We start from the raw sequence: 19,252 nt of genomic DNA on the forward strand, positions 1-19,252 counted from the left end.
AGTTTGTGAACAGTGTTTTCTGTTGGAGATGGTAAGTCCCTTTGGGGTGGACTTTGGGCTTTTTCACTTTGTACACCTATAACATACACAAAAAAGACATATAACACAATAAAGGAAAGGGGGAAAGCCAAAAAGCATAATATGAGCACTTTAAGATGAAACAATACTGTGAAAACACCTGGTACTGGTTGTAAAAGTTGTACTGATTGTACTTTAAAAATGTAAGATTTTTAAGGAAAATTTCGACATTTTGGGAAATACACTTAATCGCTTTCTTGCCAAAAGATGAGAACATTAATACCACTCACATAGACATGAGTGGTATCAATCTTCTCATTTAACTCTTGGCAAGCAAACAAAAAAGCATATTTCCCAAAATGTTGAACTCTTCCTTAAATATGAGATTTTGATGAGGCACTTACTCCATATGTATTTCTATGCATCAGTAAATATATGCTTATATATATATACAGTATATATATATTCTCAAAGGTGGCTCTTTAATACATAATGTATTGCGTAGCAGCTACTAAACCCTATCCCACTGCAGCTAACATGCATCATCAATAATATATATAGTATATTGACTTTAAAGGGCACATTAAACGATTCACACTAACATAATTAAATAACCGCAACATCAGCATAATTTCTCCCCAGTTCACATTTCAAGAAAGCCCTTTTAATTGCTCTTACATTAGTCTAGTATAGTGAGACAATATACAGAAAGACCTGTAATCTACAAGTTAGAACATAAACAACTATCAGATCACAGTCAAGTGTACTACTATACACGTATTCAATAGTTAACATATATGTAACATGTAAGCATCTGAAGGCCAGCTTTAGGCTTAAAGAAAAACATTTTGGGAAACGTGCTTATTTGCTTTCTTGCCGAGAGTGAGATGAGCAGTAACTTCCTGGAGTCTTTGCCGGTTGCCTGGCAACTGCCACCAATAAATAGTCCTGTACATGACCAGTTTACAACAAACTAACGAGATATAACGTGTTAATTAGTGAGATTTGGAGGTGCTTAGGCCGGTTTAGCTGTTTCCCCCCAGTTTCCAGTCTTTGTGCTAATCTAAGTTAGCCAGCTGTAGCTTCATATTCACCAAGAGATATCAGAGTGGTATCAATCTTCTCATCTAACTCCCCGCAAGAAAGCGAATAAGCATATTTCCCAAACTGTTCTTTTGATGAATACACATGAAATAACATAATCATGTCTTTATAATCACACTACATAGTTCTAAATCTGTGTCTCTCCTCAGTGCAACCACATGAAATGTAGCATTTCTATCAGTACAGAGTAGTCGTCAAGCTCACTGAGGGGGTTTCCGTCTACAAGGTCACCTATGAAATGTCTTGTGCTACTTTCACTCTGACCAGATATTTCTTCTCCAACATGCCCCAGATGTTTGTCTCTGGGCTCAGCAGGCGTAAGGTGGCGGCTTTTCAAAGGGGCTGTAGGCGGATCCGTAGAGGACAGGAGCGTTGGGTGTCAGCATGTAGCCCCCCGGTTCCTGTGTGGTTCCTTGAGGCTGTGGCTGGGTAGGCGCCTGAGAGGGCTGCTGCTGGTTCTCCTCAGACAGGCAGGAGTTGGAGGCATGACCTCCCTCAGGGATCATCTGGGGAGTAGCAGGTTGCTGATAGCTGCTGTTGTGCTGTGGGAGAGGTGAGGAGACATGGAGTGGAAGGTTGCATCGGTATGTGGAAGTAGAGCCAAAAATACCTAAATTCATTTCTGACATTTTTGAGGTGTGGTTAGCAGCCTCCGAAACATCAGCAAAGATGAGCCATAATCAATAAAACTGTGAGACAAACTTCAGACAAAGTCACATGAAAATCTATGCATCTGCTGATCTAAGGCAATTGGAATTACAGCTCCTGGCAGCAGTGCAGATTAATAGTTTTCTTTATGGTCAGGTGCTTTGATGTTAGAGTAAAACCGCTGTGCTACTTCAGCAAAAAATAAATGTGATCCAGTGCTGCTCATCTGGTTGCCAAACTAATACACTGGAATGGAAGATTGGCCTTTTTCACAGCAGACATTTTGACCTCTCGTAGTATGAAAAGCACAAATAACATCAGTTATATAGTTATATAGCTCAGTTATATTCATGTGTCCCAGTGAGAGTGACAGTGAGCAAGCATGCACAATACTAGGACCCTGAAACTGAAGCAGGCAAAATAAACTCAGCCATCATTCAGTTATTCACACCTGTGCTTTTCCTGCTGTGTAAAAATGTAAGATTTTAAAGGAAAAGTTCGACATTTTGGGAAATACACTTAATCTTCCCTGAAAAGGGCCTATCAATGGTTCTTTTTTGTGTTGGCCTGGGGCCCTACCTGCATAGGTATTGGATAGTTGGGGTAGGTGGGCAGACTCTGTCCTGAAGGGCAGAAGCCAGCGTAGGTGAGCATGTGCTGGGTCGGGTTGTACAGGATGTGGGGTGGGGGTGTGGGGCTGGGAGCAATCTGGAGAGTCGGCTTCTGCTGTAGGAAACAGAAGAAATGCTTTGGATAAGATGGGAAATCATCAAATGGAGCTTGAAGGCAAATGTGAGTAAGCATGCACCAGCTAAACACACATATACACACACACACACACACACACATACACACATACATTTCATTATATAAGAGGGTAATGAAGTATGATTGCTGCCTAATGTACTGTAGGAACAATAGTTGGAAAATCAAAATTAAGATGAATAAAATAAGATCATGATTTTCATATCTTTGAAACAGATTACCAGACTCCTGCTAGGGAAACTGCATTGTTTAAGCACTTTTGTGTATACGCAGGAAATGTTTAAAGATGTAACGAGTAAGTCAGTGAAACAAAAAGATATTTGCACACACATAAAGGAGTATTGAGTTTTGTGGGGATTGTACTGTATGTGGCCTGCAGGCAATAAGGAAAGGCCACTAGTTTTAAGTGACTTAAGTGTACTAAGTTAAGTGTAATAGAAATCCTTTCTCAGAGTGCTGAAGGCTTTTGCCGAAACATCTTGTCAGCCATGTAATATTACAAACCTTTTTTATTTCACTCAGGCTTGTCTTTTAAACATCGTTCTTTGACTTATTTCTTATTTTCTTTGTTACTTCTTATCATAAGTCAAAGTAAAGATGCACTCCAAATTTTCTCTTTTTTTTCGGGACTCCAGCTCACCACATCCTTGTATGCTCCGAGGAGGGCGGCCGTGATGATGCCCAGGAACAAGCTGACCACGTTGAGCACCACTGAGGCCCACAGCAGACGGTGCAGGTGGATCACGTCCCAGCAGCTGCTGACCCCGGTGAACGCGTAGTACTGCGTGTGGTAATTTGTGCTGGAAGATGAAGAGAGCAGGAGACAAATCGTGAGCTGGTCAGGGTAACTTGGAGCCAGCATACCTCTGGTTTTGTTGCCATAAAGCACTAAGCTTGTGTACTTTATATTAAAAGGCTTTCACAGCAGACACTTATCATGGTGGGAAAAAGCGCTGATGGCTCTGTTCCATTTAAAATGTCAGTGAGCCAGGTAATGCTAAATGGAGAGCAGATCTTATTCCTTTTATTAGTAACACCTGTAGGAAAACTACAGTCAAGCAAAATGTCTGCCATGAAAAAAAGTGGCAACCAGGGAAGAAAATGAACAACCCCCACCCACTGGCCATCACTTGTACTCATTTTATGACCTTTTCATTAAACCTTCCAGGCAGCTGTTCATCAACTAATAACTGAGCAGTTACGTACTTGCAAGCAGGGAGGGACTGGAAAGGTCTTCCTCTTTGATGTAAGTTCAAGGGCTCATGGAAAACTCTCAACATCCGGCATTTGAAAGTTGGCTATGTAATAGGAACCTCTTTAATGCAAGAAAGTTGCAAAATCACATGATCCAAGAGTGATTTTCCAACAGCGGGGCCTCTAATGCAGTTTTTGGCAGCCAACATTGAAATCGAGGATGCCTATTTTAACAATGCTCTCTACTGTATTATCACACTATTATAAAATTGAATTATGTTATTATTGTTATAACATATGTTCTTTATATATAACTATATGAAAAAATAGATAAATATACATGTTCACTGTGATGTACACCCTGACTGAAGTATAAGGTATAGTCTTTGTGAGTTACACTACAGGTAGCATTCATACACTGGTGGCTGAGGATAGTATACAACAACAGACACACAGATAAACATTCACACACATTCAGACACCGATAGCAATTTGGGGATCAGTATCTTGCCCAAGGGCACTTTGACTACAGAGGCCAGGGATCAAACCACCGACCTTCCGATTGGTAGGCGACCGCTCTGCATCCTGAGCCACAGTCGCCCACAAGGGTCACCTATCTGCACGCTTACTGGTGTAGTACTGTATAGTGTACTGAAATGAATGGGGACCAGTTGTTGGTGCAGCCTGGAGGGTAGAAAGTTAATCATGAAAATACTCTGCAGTAATGTAAAGTACATGCAAATTGAAGTGACTGCAACCCAGCAGTATGGTCCGTGTTTATCCAAAATAAGGTATACACACACACACACACACACACACACACACACACATTCACACATTCACAGGTTTGTGGCACTATCTTTGTGGGGACCTGTCATTGACATAATGCATTCCCTGGCCCCTTACCCTAACCTTAACCATCCCAACTAAATGCCTAACCTTAACCCTTACCCTCACCCTCACCCTAACCATAACCTCATTCTATCCCTAATCCTACAACCAAGTCTTAACCCTCAAACAGCCCTTTAAACTTGTGGGGTCCAGCATTTTGGCACCACAAAGCTGTTGGGACCCCACAAGTATACTGGACTCAGGGAGCTTCAGGGAGGATCTATTTCTTTCTCTCATTCTTACAACCAAGCCACAACTGCAAATACACACACACGTGTTAAAACATGTGCATTAAGGTTTGGCGCACACACACACACACACACACACACACACACACACACACACACACACACACACACACACACACACATCTGAACACCATTAGCTGGTGATGTGTATCACCTGTCACAGTTGTACAGGTAGCAGCAGTAGCAGGTGTTGCTCCTCAGCTTCAGCTTGCACGTTTTTTCATACGAACGGCACGTCACCTACAGCGTCAGAGGTTTGATGAGAGTTAAGAGACAAGCAGGAGCTCGACAAACTGTTTGGACAAAAAAAATACATGAGGAAACTGTCTATATGTCAACATATCATTTCCAGCACTTCTACTTGTTTATAATTTGATGCAAAGTGAACTAGTTTCTTTCTTTCAGTGCAGTAACATTAGTGGAGCACTAGATGTCACTACATACGCTACACACAATTTTTCAGTTACAGTAAACACCCAAAGGCTGCAAGAACACAGAATATATTAATCCCAAAATTAACCTAAAATGCATCATTTACACCATTTAAAAGACAAGAACTGAGACACAAACGTAAAGCAGTGTGTTGGAGGAGGAAGTTAATGGAAACCATACATAAGGCTAGGTTACGTTAGGTATTTAGATTGTTGTTCTTATTGAGAAATTACTTGGTATGTTTATACAATACAGTCAATGGCAGGTAATATATATTACTGTAAGTGTGTATAAAGCATATGAATCACCTCAGTATAGTAGCTGTCGTAGGCGTAGCCCGCTCCACTGGCGTAAAAGTCACACATGTTCTCCTGCAAAGGCCTTATGTCCTGTGTGTAGTAAGAGAGAGAGAAGAGACTGATATGTTAAATAAATGAGCCACAATTATATGGAAACACACACAAATGTTAATTGACTTGTCATGCACCACAAGTGTGACCTAAATGTTTTTCCGTTCTTTTATAGACTTTATCTCCATGATTTAAGGGTTTTAATTATGCACTTTTAACCTGAACCCTGGTTTGTGTTATTCTGTCCATCCTCCTCCTGTTTCTGTGTCACTGCAGCAGTGAAGGTTTACGTCATGTCCCTGCTCCAAAGCATCCACTGCACCGGACCACACACCCTACAGCATTACACCTCAATGGGCTTTATATAATGTGAAAGCTAATATAATCATTTTCATTGTCCAAAGCTTGAAGGTGCAATAAACATGACTTTTACTGTCCTGTGAGCACAAAATAAATATATCTGCAGAGGGTTTGATAGCACTGTTGATCAATATCAGTGACTCTGTGCCAGCTTTTTAAAACTATCTCTGGTCCAAACTCGTTAAGATACTCATTAAAATTCATTAGGCTGATGTGACAAACTGAGGCGTTCGTGTCCGCGTATCCAAACACCGAGAGCAATCTAAAGACATCCAGTAAGGAAGCAACAATGACCTCATTTGACCGCTCAGCATGTCTTGTTCATTCCCATATAAACAAATTCAAGTAGTTGACAAATTTAATTTCAAGCATATTAATTTAGGGAGCTATTTAAAAGAAAGAGAGTTTGACAGATTATGAAAATGTTTTGGAGTATATAAGGCTTCTTCCTATGAAAACTTAGAACTAAATACAGACATTATGTAACAGGGAACATGTTTGCAGTGGGACGTAGAATGAAAGGGAGACAAAAATCTTTGTGGAATTGCTAATTTCTCTTTTAATGTATTGCAAAATAATGTACAAATAAGTTCCAGGAAAATCAATTCTCAGTTGAAATAGAGTTAAAGATGTACTGTATATAGTATAGTATTTTTGGACACATATATCCCTTTTTGTTTGCAAGAGTTTTCAGTGACTTAGAGAAATGTGGGTAATGTTTGGACACATTTAATCAGCCTTGTTATGCTGAATGGCTCCCCAGCAGCTCTCTGCAGGTCGGGCACTGACATTAGTTTGTCTGGTCTACCTGTCTGGTGTTTGATCACGGTTCCGTCTGATTGCATCTGCAAAGTTCCTGTCTGTTCCAGTCTCAACATGCATTTCTGTATAGCCCATGTCTCTGTTGTTCTTCACGTGTGATTAAATCTGGTGTGTGAATGTGTGTTTGAGGGTTTGTTCACACACAAAGAAAGGTGAATTAGTTTGTATTTCTTTCTTTTCAGTGCAGGCGCATACGTGTGATTCTTACAATGAACTCTGAAGCGATGATCCCATCAACAATGGCACAGAAGAAAGACGAGATGACTCCAATACTGATGAATATGATCGCTGCCACGAGCTTAAAAATAGGAAGAGGGTAAAGTCATGAGAAAGGGTTTTGGAAAAAAGATTAAAAGTACCAGTATGTGTCATCAGAGTAAGTACATATGTATCAGCTTATATTTTATTTTTGTTGATTTGAATGCACAACTGTATGAATGAAAAAATCAGGATAAATTGGCAATCTGATATGGAAATCTTGAACTTGCAGCAAACATAAATCTATTTATAAACATGTATGTAAGTATGACCTGAAATTGATTCTGTCAAATAGTTAACAATAACAATACATGTATTGTTTACAAAGACCAGTGGTAAATACAAAGACAGAGGATACTAAAAATGATTGCCATATATACATGTATTTCTACTCACAGTATCATCATTTAATTTCCCACACACACACACACACACACACACACACACACACACACACACACACACACACACACACACAAACACACACACACACACACACACACACACACACACACACACACACACTTGTGTATATAAGCTTTCTGCATGTGTGTGTGCTGATTGGTCGTCTGCAGCGTCTGGGCTGCAGGGCGATAAAGGAAATGAACGGCTTCTTGCTCTGCCAACGCAGAGGTGCTTTGTGGGTAATTTATGGTCACAGAGGCGACATACAGGACAGAGAAATGGCCTATTGTACCAGCAAGGTCAATCTAATTCTGCCAATCTGATGCACAACTACACACACAAATCCATATTGTTGCTTATCTCACACATTGACATACTTTCAGAATCTGATCACTGATCAATAACCTAAAATCTGTGACACACACCTGTTCTCCCTATCCTGATCGCTCTCTCTCTCTCTCTCTCTCTCTCTCTCTCTCTCACACACACACACACACACACACACACACACACACACACAACACACACACACACACACACACACACAGGCCAGCAGACCCAGCTGGCTGATCACAGATGTCTGATCAAGAACTTTATCACTGAGCATCGTTTACTGTCTGTTCAATCACTCCTCCAGGACCGAATCTACTGTACTCAAGCAGGAGATCAAACGCACAATTTTTGTCTGTCTACCTAAAATAATAGGTGGGATATAGCAGTTTTTAACCAAAAGCAAAAAGAAGTACAAAGGTAGTGTATATCTAGAAATCGAATGATCCTGCATTGATATTAAGGGACAATTATCTTTTCCGTTCCTTGATTTCTGATTTCATTTCAAGATCTTCAGCTTTTGTTTTGAGAGATTTCAACAGAATGTGTAAAATCCAGAAGACCTTTTCTGGTTTGATTATTTAACAGCCGATAACGCTGAAGTAGCACAAGTGATCGTTTGACTTAGATTCAATCATAAGTCACAAATTCTCCGACTTTGCTTACGTTCCTAATTGTTGTTTAATTATTGTCCCATTAACAGCAGGAGTGCTTTTAGTTTGAGACCAGTACATTTTTAACTGGCATTCATAAATATGTATGTATTAGTCTGTAATGTTTGGTAAAAATCTACTGTGACTCTTGACTCTGACCCCCATCCACTGTGAGTTGTGTATGCACCCTGTCAAGGACTCATTGTGTGCACAGAAGTGCACATGGCAGCTTAAACTAGATTTTGAAACATGGCCCCTCTACAAGACAGGGCTCAACAAAAAACACCCAAAAATGCAGGACCTGCGTTAGTTGATGTACATTACTGGTGCAAATTGGCAATCAAACAAATTAACAAAAAACAATTGAGACACAGTGACGATAGGTATGTTCGGTGGCCCTTGGGGGTCTGAGGCCTCTGGGTAGTAGCCCTCTTTGTCTACTTGGTAGTCCAGGGTTTTAGAGCGCACCCAATGATAAAGATGTAAGTTGTTTTGTTCTGAATAGTTAAAAAAAAAGCTAAATATATGTGATGTAGATGTCAATCAAGCCCAGTCGATGCACACCTTCACAGTCCTGAGAAGAGGTCTAATCATGTGGGTGGACCAGTGGTATGTGGGGCCTTTAAGTAATAACCTTATTTGGTTTTTAGTTGCATAGGTTGCGGCTAATCAGGAATAAAGCTGTTCCATACAGTAAATGTCCAAAACATAAACTGATCAGGTTTGCTATTCAGGCTAATTTTAAAGTTAGTGTTATATACAGTAATTGGCTAATGTCTGTACATGAGAATAACACAAGTCGTGGTGAAACAGATATTAAAGGAAGGGTATATTTTAAAATAAGTTTCCTTCAACAAAGTGAAATAAGAGCCGGGCGGTGAAAATAAGCTTCTTTCTGGGTGGGTTTTATCTGCCACCGGCCCAGACTCTTCACTTCATTAGCGGTTTAAATGACTCTGTTTTTATGGGCTGCAAGTGGGAGATGAGGCCAGCAGCAGAGACAATAGAGCCTGACAACTGCATTACTTCACATTACCTTAGCACCAGCTGCCAGCACATAAAGCACCTTGACACACGCTCTGTTGCCCAAACCCCCCAAATCTCCCGATACAACTGAAGCAGAGAGAAAAATCAAATCCTGTAAAAGATTAAAGACTCACACTGTAGATAGTTGTATGCTGAGGAGTCGAGTCAGTGAGAAAATATTACAAGACTGCCACTGCCTACTACTTAATTTACTTGATCTGGCTCTTTTGTTGCTAAATGCTCCACTATGTTCACCAGCTAGTCTGCGTCTGTCTGCTGTTTGGTGCTGAGTAGGTACTGTACGGTTGGTTTTTAGAGCTTTTTCACTGAAAGCAGCTGCTTGCTGATGCTAGAATGAAGCTATGAGAGTGGTGAGAGTTGCGGGCCGTACAGCTAAACCATCAGCTAAGACTTGTTATAAAGCTCTGTAGAGTTGAGAAGAGCTTCTCTGGAGGTTCATCATTACAAGTAATTTCCCAATAAAGGACAAAGGCACACATGATGTAAGTTTTACAGAAGAAAATACATGAGTGACCAAGAGATAAAGACACAAGGAGGAATTTTATACGTAGCTTCAGTAAAGATATCTATCAGGTTATGTAACTAAAGTCGCTGACCGCTGCAAGGTCTTTTTCCCCCACGCTCAGTGGTCCAGTGACCAATCACGACCACAGCTGGACACACCGGTAATAAGAAACTTGTTGGGTAAAATACAGCCCTTTAAAGGTTCACCGTTCTGCTCTCCAAGCTGCAAGGTGACCAAAAGGACGTCAGTCTGAGATACAGGCAGTAACTACTGTACAGAACAACGAACAGGAGCTACATGAAGCATTTAGTCATAAAGAAATCTTACAGGCTTCAGCCCAGTGAAGCCTGTTTTAGGAGCAGCCGTGTGAGTGCAGATAGGAGGGGAATTTACAGACAGAATGTCATGCTCCAGCATCATTTTAAACATTTTGGATAAGACAAAATGAAAAGTGGCGATATTCAAGTTATTAAGATTTTATCCAAGAAATGTCAATGGAGCACAAATGTGTTTTACCTGCAACACACCTCACAATCATAAAATAGGACTGGTCTCTCGAGAACATTTGTGCTGCGAGCACAATGTCTTACAACACTAAAATCGAGAAATACAAAGTTACTAAGTCCACTAAGCATAGATGGTGGTATAACACTGATCTGTGTGGTGGAAAATTATGGGGAATAGATTTGTTTTTCTCTCTAGGCCACCAAGTTTCTACCATTGGTGACATTTTGTTTCTTATTAAATTAGTGCTGATTAAATTTAGACTGTTGATTTGCTGTTCTCTCGCTCAGAAAAATACTAGAGTTCATTTCGCCATCACTGGCACTTCACCTATATTTTGACGTACCACAATATTTATGTCACATTTTTTCAATTTTCAAGCCATACAGTGGCTATACTATATAATTGGAGACTAACAAATTAAAAGTCAAATCCTAAATTTCTGTCCGTTGGCTAGATAATCTACTTCTACTTTTGTTAAGCTTTTACTTGTGTTTGATTATTGGAGTGTTTAATTGCTATTATCAGACATTATTATTATGTGTTAATGTTTTAAACATATTTTATATGGTATAGTTTTTATTTTACCATAATTTTATTCATATTTTAATATTGCATGTATGTTTTTATTTTTTGCTGTGCATTAGTGTATCTTTACTAGGGATGTGCAAAAAAAATCGATTCACATTCGTATTGCGATTTAAGATCCACCAATTCAAAATCGATTCATATTTTTAAATGTTTTTAATTGTATGTCTACTGCAATCACATGGGAAAAGTAACTACATAACTACATTTACATACTGTGTTTTTGAATCAAGAATCATTTTTGAATCTAAAATTGATTTTGAATCAAATCTTGAGCCTAAAAAATCGATATCAAATCAAATCGTGACATTTTCTGAATTGTGCACCCCTACTTTCTACTGTATCATCAGTTTTATTAGTACAACAGAAAGAGGTTTCATTCTCTTTGGCGGCTCCTATGGTGATAAGCGAAAATTGCAGGTGTGTTTTTGGATCTCTCTTTTACATCCACCTGTTTTCAAAGTTTTCTTTGTTTGTTCGGCCATAGTAACCGTTTACTAACAACGCCAGCAAACACCGGAGAAAAAAAACAGTACACCGCTTCGCACACAAGTGAGTTGAAGAGCGAGTCTGTTGCGTTAGCTCCGCCTACCCTCTCTGGTGGACCAACCACTGCTGGGTGATGCAAAATGTTTTTCCCTGGAATGTCGCCACAGACGTTTGAATGCAACCTTTTATCAGTGGGCCATAGACTCAATTACCATTGAGTTACCTCATTGAGCGATAGAAAATGACTTAACAGAAATGTTTTTAAGTGAAAATCACATTACATGTCATTTAGGTGACGCTTTTATCCAAAGCGACTTACATTTGCTAAATATGTCACACGCCTCTGGAGCAACGAGGGGTTAGGGACACATTGGTCAATGTATCGCAGTGGGAATCGAACCCAGCTCTGCCACACTAAAAGCATGTGTCATATCCACTGCACCATCACCACCTATTTCTTCAAAGTTGTTAATTTATGTAATCAAACCAGGAAACATGGCTGTTGGGCAGCTTATTTAAACATCAAACCCTCCTCCAAAAAACCTCAAACCCTCCATCTGCTGCTTTATGAGGTCAGAGGAGCAAAAGCCTGATAGATCCAGAAAGTAAGAGAAGAGCTCTCAGATGTCTGTGGCGTTGTCGCTACGTTGGTTAGTTGTTCTTTAATGAGCAACCTCACTCTGCCAGCTGGCTCTCGTGTTACAGCGCTGAGCCTCAGACACAGGATGGGAAGAAGACACCTGTGTGAGAGGAACATCGTGCCACATGTGCCTCATAAGAGACACCGTAGACCGGCGCTAGTGTGGCAGCGATCTCACCATTAAAGTTTAAAGCACAGACCTGGGAGCGATGCCGGAGAGGCGGACAGACATACAGCAGCTAGTCAATGTCTTTGTCAATGTTCTTCCATCTCACAGTTACAGCACGCAAAGTGAACACGCATGCGCACGCACACGCACACGCACACGCACACACACACGTGTACAGCTCTATGAAGGGTATCTGTGCAGACCGGATTCGTTATGGTACACTGTGGTGTAATGTAAGCCAGCGACACCCTGAATGCCACATGAAAAATTTACAACACACACTGAAATACCACCGTCATGGTCTCTACCACATCAACAAAAAAAATCCTCTGTGCTGTATCAAGCCTATAAAGTGTCTCTAAATGTCTCTAAAATGTTTGTAAAGTCATTTAAAAAACGTTCTAATGTCTTTGAGCGTTGCTTTACTTTAACATATTGATCAGTGCCCTGCTGTCATGTCCTCAGTAACTGTCTGTTAATTTGGAGGTTTTAGCACTTTACAGTTCAAATAAAGACTCAATTGAGATTTTATAGTCTATTAGTTTTCCCTTGGCTTAATGTATCTATATTGACCATTAACTAAGCTTTGATCATGTTTCTGTTGTTACTGAGGTGTGGACTAGCCAGACCCTCCTCCGCAGCCCAGTGGAGGAAGGTCTGGCGGTCTATGCGAGACTACGATGACACTCAATATATAATACTATAATACAATACTAATGTCTGCAATAATAACAATGTCAGATTTACCACTCCAAATACTATATTTTAAAAACAAAATGTGTCCTTGATTTCAGATAGAGGTAAAGCAGCCTTCTCAATTTTAGGTGGCGAATGTTGATTTTTGTCAGTTGTTTTGTCAAGATTTTTAGTAGCTATAGCTAATTTCGCTAATGCTAGATTTGTTGTTTAAAACTTGGTCGGTTGACTTTAATATTTCCAGCTAACTCTTTTCAAAACAAGAATCTTGAATATGTGCTTGATGGCTACGTACATGATCTTGTGCTAAAACACTGAGACTAAAGTTCTAAAGTACAACGTATGATGAGGAAAAATGTCAGACTCTCATTTCTTTCTAACATGATCACGATTAGCTGCTTAGCCCAGGCTACCTACAGACCTGAAAAAAGCAAAAGTTTAGCTGTATGCTTTATTATTACTTATGTTTTCAACCAGCAATAATCGCGCCTCGGAAAAACCTCATAGGCTACGATACTGCCACTGTGCAAGGATTTTTATTGTTACTTATTCCAAACTGTAAGGTTGCAAGAAGAAAAAAAAATGCTTTTACAATGAAGTCTAACAAATTTTGGGTCAACAGAAGAATGAAGAGTTTGGTATTTCCCGTCCAAAATGTTATTCCTGGTAGTGTGGAAACATTTATAAATGTATTGAAAATATAATTCAACAGTTACATGAATAAATCAAATAAAAAAAAATCCGAATAACTAACACATTTTTTTAAATTTATTTTGGTATCTAATCTGGTCAGAGTTTTTTTTTCGAGGGAGAGGCTGTTTGTTGAAGTATTTATTTAAATCCTAGTAATGGCCCTGTTATGTCTGAAACTTTAACAAAATGTCTCTTTGGTTTCTTCTTTACTCTTTGTCCCCTTCTTTTTTTTACTAATATTTTAGGTATTTTTAGGTATAATAATTGTAGGTGTATAGTATGAATAATATGAATGCTTAAACCTACATTGTGTAATTGTTTGAGTTGATTCTTAGCAAAAAACCCTTTGTTCTTTCACAAATATGTGCTCATTCATGTGTAATTACTTCCACCAACTCATCAAAGTATTAAGCCAATATAGCACCTCCATCTTTAAAATACATTAGCCAAAGGGAAATACCTCCGCGTTTCGCCCTCTTACACCTATTGGCCCCGTGACGAATGCCAGGGGGAGATTACTCGCCAGGGAATCGAAAAAGAGAATTAAAAGTTAATCAAGTTAATATTGGAGTGGCTAGAACGGCTGCGTGTAAACGATGGTGAGAGCTAATTTCGTGTTCGACCACCATATAAGGAGGGGCTAGAAAGTAATATTCAGTTGGTTGTCACATACAATTTCACCGCTAGATGGGAGAAATTCTTACACAATGTTAGACAAAATTAGATGAGTAGAACATAATAAATAGGGCAAATTCAGAGGTGAAAAACAAAGACTCCCAGTCTGCTGAAGTTTCTGTGTCACTGGTGTCCACTTCAGTCTCATACTGGGTTTCACGTCCTGTGAATGTGATCCTGAGTATATTACTTAAATAACACAGAGGAACAGTTTTAGCTTCCGGTTGCCACTGGCTCTTGTGCTATTGGATTTGTCGGCCTCTTGACTGTTGCCACAAATGATGCTAAGTGGAGGTCAGTACATGCAGATTTCATTTTCTTTTATTCTTGTTTTTTTTTTTTTTATTGGAGTCGGAGGTTCTTACTTTTTTCACCATGTTAGAAAATAGAGAATTTTTAAAAGAGTCAATAATCTTTTCAGACAGATCTTTGGTCAACCAATAAGTGTCTCTACTCTGTTTTACAGAGAGGCACTTTGATGATATTATACCCTTGTCCCTGTCTGAAATAAAGCAGCCCCTTCAGCAACTGACCAATACTAATGCAATTCCTGCTCTTTTCATAGAAATCCAGAGCCAATCAAATTCCCTTCCCCCGGCCACAAATCCAGTCACGTACTCTGACCCGGGCACAAGGACCAAGAACACATTACGGCCGCCATCGAGTAATCAGATTTGCTTCTTGCAATTTCCCGTAAGACAGTTTAGTGAATTTACAAAGTCTGTAACATAATCCTCTAATTTATGGTATATATATACATATGTACAATATTTTTCATTTTCCAGGAACAATGCCTCTTTTTAGAAGATGAATATTATAAAGCTCAAAAAGCTGACAGATGTCACCTTGAGAGAGAAAAAAAAAACAGAAGGCTACACACAACTCGAGCTGTCATCGTAAAAAAGACACGTTGAATGCATTTTCTGATTCAAAAATCTTCTTTGGGCCACTTGGGTGCAGCAGAACAAGCTGTAAACACTTACATATTGTCACATTTCAAAATTGGTTCAGTGTACATTAGCAAATTTACACTCACAGCAGATACAGAGCAACATTATAATTCATTTGGAGGATGTAAACAATAATCATTCTCCTCTCTAAATGCTTCACTTTCCTTCATCAGCTTGTCGCTAACTTATTGTGTTTGGTGCGGGGCAGGGAAGAGTCTGCACTGTAAACCCAGATTTAGTTGTAATTTAACGTGTTAGTGTTCACTACTTATTCTTTCATGTTTTGTTAAAAAACATATTCATTACTAAATCACATTAGTTGTTTGTAATAATCAGCTGAAGTATGCAGTGCACAGATCATATTAAGCAGAGATAACTAAGGATGTTAAGTTCCTGTATGGGAGGGGCAGGGGTCATTTGAACTGATCTGTGCTGAAGCGATGCAAAGGCTCATGGGAAAAATATATCTGTTTCTGTCCTGGTTAAAGTGTGTTTTATTAATGTTCTGTTAATGTTTTGGGTGTGCATTTATGTTTTCTGGGTTTTAGTTGTGTATGGTTGATTTAGTGTTCATGTTTATCTACATTTATTGTTGCACCATGACCGAGACCCGGGTGGGGACTGATGGGGTCTGGGCAGTGAGGGTATGTACATTAGCATCTCTGCAGATTAGAAAATGGAAAACTATATATCCTGAGTAAACCTTCCAATTCTGTTCATTAAAATTTTATTTTGTTGACTAATGTTCAATGTATGTTATCAATTTCCTTACTGTTATTCTGGAACAATTGTATTAAATACAATTTAAGTAAAGCTATGCTGTCATAAAATAAAAATAAAAAACCACCAAATATCTATATGAACAATTTTTTTCTGTAGTATTGATAAGTAGCCTAATGTTTTATATTTGTCACGTTTCTTTGCATGTTTAAAGCTATAGTGCATAGTTTCTGTGTCCCTCATGAGAAATTTTAAGTAATGACAACAAAACTGTCGGCGCGTCCACGTGATACAGCCTTCGATGATCGCGCACCACCCTCACGCCCTTCCTCTACGCAGTTGCTAGTAATCAAGGAGGACACGGAGGGTTAAAAAAACATGATCAACTCTTGAGAAGAGGTCATTATCTTCACTCTATTTTCTGCGCACAAAAGTCGCCGGACAACACCAGTTTCTGAACACAGCCATACTGAGAACTACAGAGAGAGTTGTGTGGAGCTGATAGTCTTAATTAGCTTTGTATCAACTCATTTGGCAATGGCTTGAATGTAACAAGCCAACATGACTATAGAAAAAAATTATTTATGTTAAATAATGATTTTTAGTAATGACTAAATGTAAACTTCATTTGTCTTTTGCATCAACTTACCGCTTTATGTTAATACAACTTGACCTGTTAAGTTTCACCTTGTGTAAAAACAGACGGTTTTAGGCGACGGGTTTCCACGCACATTTCTAGTAAAGTCATCTCATTCGGGATAACAGTGTATCAGGTAAGAATTTTACTACCCTGCAAATATGTGAGGAAAACGTATTATGAGAAATCTTTGCCACTTGACTTCTGCAGGAATTAGCTTATTCATCTACATTTACTTGCAGTGATCCAGGAATGTTTACACCTCTTGTCAACTTTCCTGTCCTACAAAGGCTACCAGCTGTCCCTTTAAAGGTGCTATTTATGACATTCAGAACATTAATAAGGAAGCAAACAACTATTTGCTATGTAAAGATATGGAGGAGTAATGGCATCCTGAGCAGAGAATGAAGTCACACTCTCTGTGAGTGATGTAATCCCTGTTTTTTGATTTGGCAGCCGGATCGGTCCCTCCCTTTGATACTGTTGGCCCTCCCTGTTCCCTCCCTTTCTTCGTGTTCATGTCCCAATGGCTAGCTGCTGCAGGAGAGCGGTGATCATATGGCGGTAACTGCTGATAGCCATGGAAGCGTAATGCACACCCTTCACTCCCCCCCTCCCCCCTCAGGTCGCTCCGGGGATCACCTGAGTGTGAGCTGACCCCAATTAACACTGTTAGCTCTGTCAGCACCGTTGCCATTGTTAGCACTGTTAGCCGCCGCCATTTTGGCTCAGCCACCTCCATGTTTGCTTGTGATGTCAGAGGTGAGAGCCGTGTGCAGGCAGTCCAGACTCTGAATGTTGTATATAGCACCTTTAAAGGTTATGGAAATGTTGCTAATAAATAAAATACCAACCATGCATGCATCAATGAGACATTTCTTGAAGTTTGAAGCACACATTGTTTATAGTTAAGGTGTCTAAATGAAGACCATAAAGGTAATAAATAGATGGAATAAATGAAATCATCATTGAAATGTGGTTTTAAATGTGTGAGAGTCAGAGGAACAGACTCACCATCGGTCTGCGGTTTTCCAACAGGTGGATGCCAACAATTCCCAGAAATGCTCCAAAACTCAGCTGGAGGTACAAAGAGATCAAAGTGGAAGACATGAAACTCACAATCCTACAGTGCTTGAAAGGTTAATGACATTAATGCTTTATCAGTGTCAGGACAAAGACATTCAGGGATTGTGAAGGTGAGAGGGGGCCGCCACTCACGGCGATGCCGGCGTAATATCCAGCCACAGGCACGTTGTCGGTGCGAGTGGCAGAGATCAGACCCACAGCCATCACCACCAGAGACAGAGCCAGCAGAGACACCGTCACCCACAGAGCTGTTTTCCTCCGACGCAGGTAGTGAACTGAGGACGGATGACAGGAGGAACTCTTTACATCCATTACATCCTGAACCCTCTGATTACATGCCTTTCTCAACCCAATTCTGACCATAAAATCCAAAACTTTAACCTTTTTGCTGCTCAAGACAACATGAGCATATTGAAATAATTTCACTATATTCTCTTTAATTTCTCTATCTATTTATTTTTTTAGCAGTGGTGGAAGATAAATGATCTGAATACGATCATTTACCTAAATAAAAGTACTCCATTACAAGTAAAAGTCCTGCATTCAAAATCTTACATAGTATCAACAACAAGTACACATATTCATAGCTGGCTATGGTGGATCTGTTTTATATACTGTTGATTTACTGTATAAGAAAGCATCATATAGGTTTTGTCATCACCAGTAAGCAGGATTTTCTTTTCTTTTTCACTGTCATTAGAGCACCAATCAATAGGGTCTTCAAATACTAACTAAAATATGTATAAGTTCAGAACTTGAGTACATGTACTTTCCACCACTGGAAATGAGAAGCATTTAAAGTGTTTTTCTATCTAAAAATGTGATTTTTATTTGATGAAGAGATGCGTTGGAGGACTTTTTGCTCACAAAATTGTATAGCTTGACACATAGAAACCTATGCAATGAATTAAAGCACACTATGAGAAAAAAAGAATGCCTTCATGATATGAAAGATGCTGCTGTAACCTGCAGATGAATGCAGAGTCCGGTTAAAAGCTCTCAGGATGAAACTTGACATAATTACCTGCTGGATCCAGTATTTCTGTCGCTGGTGTCGGAGTTGTCTGCTGGGTTTCAGGCTGCGGCATTTTGACTCAGTCCGGATGAATTAGCTCCAAAACTGAAGAAAATGAGATCAGGCAGCTGAAGCGACGCTTTGCGTGGCGTTTCTTTTGTCCCTGTTGATTCAAAACAGAGTCCTCATCCTGCACTGGCAACAAGCTGCGAGTAAGATGCTTCTTTTTTCTTAAAATGAAAACATCGTTATAATAAATAAGAGTGCAATTTCATATACGTGTTTACAACCTGACTCTGAGCTCAGACGAGTTCAACTTTTCTTGAAGCTTGAGAGAGAGAGAGAGAGAGAGAGAGAGAG

The 19,252-nt window shown here is 39.6% G+C and overlaps 1 protein-coding gene and 1 non-coding gene across 4 annotated transcripts; both read right to left on the minus strand.

The window, feature by feature from the left end:
• Positions 1-874: 874 nt before the first annotated feature.
• Positions 875-19,209, minus strand: tmem255b (transmembrane protein 255B). Of its 3 annotated transcripts, XM_028584684.1 has the most exons (11): positions 19,183-19,209; positions 18,902-19,055; positions 18,010-18,152; positions 17,806-17,868; positions 7,041-7,130; positions 5,609-5,689; positions 5,023-5,108; positions 4,285-4,413; positions 3,176-3,335; positions 2,350-2,496; positions 875-1,664 (listed from the first exon to the last, which is right to left on the minus strand). In XM_028584684.1, the coding sequence occupies exons 2-11, from the start codon at positions 18,963-18,965 to the stop codon at positions 1,431-1,433; spliced, it is 1,197 nt and encodes a 398-aa protein (XP_028440485.1). In that variant the 5' UTR covers positions 18,966-19,055; positions 19,183-19,209; the 3' UTR covers positions 875-1,430. The 3 variants fall into 3 exon arrangements, with proteins under 3 accessions (XP_028440485.1, XP_028440503.1, XP_028440495.1); XM_028584702.1 differs by lacking the exon at positions 4,285-4,413; XM_028584694.1 differs by having other exon boundaries at positions 18,902-19,203.
• On the minus strand, positions 13,517-13,650 carry LOC114561537 (U4 spliceosomal RNA). The gene has a single exon (XR_003693375.1). It is a non-coding gene; the product is annotated as a U4 spliceosomal RNA (small nuclear RNA).
• Positions 19,210-19,252: the final 43 nt, after the last annotated feature.

This window comes from Perca flavescens, chromosome 1, assembly GCF_004354835.1.
Source record: "Perca flavescens isolate YP-PL-M2 chromosome 1, PFLA_1.0, whole genome shotgun sequence".
Taxonomy (NCBI): domain Eukaryota; kingdom Metazoa; phylum Chordata; class Actinopteri; order Perciformes; family Percidae; genus Perca; species Perca flavescens.

Coding starts and splice junctions, on each gene's coding strand:
- tmem255b (XM_028584684.1), bottom strand. CDS start 18,965: ATGCCGCAGCCTGAAACCCAGCAGACAACTCCGACACCAGCGACAGAA. Junction 18,153..18,901: donor AGAAATACTGGATCCAGCAG/GTAATTATGTCA, acceptor ATCCGTCCTCAG/TTCACTACCTGCGTCGGAGG. Junction 3,336..4,284: donor GGTCGCCTACCAATCGGAAG/GTCGGTGGTTTG, acceptor TTCATCTTCCAG/CACAAATTACCACACGCAGT.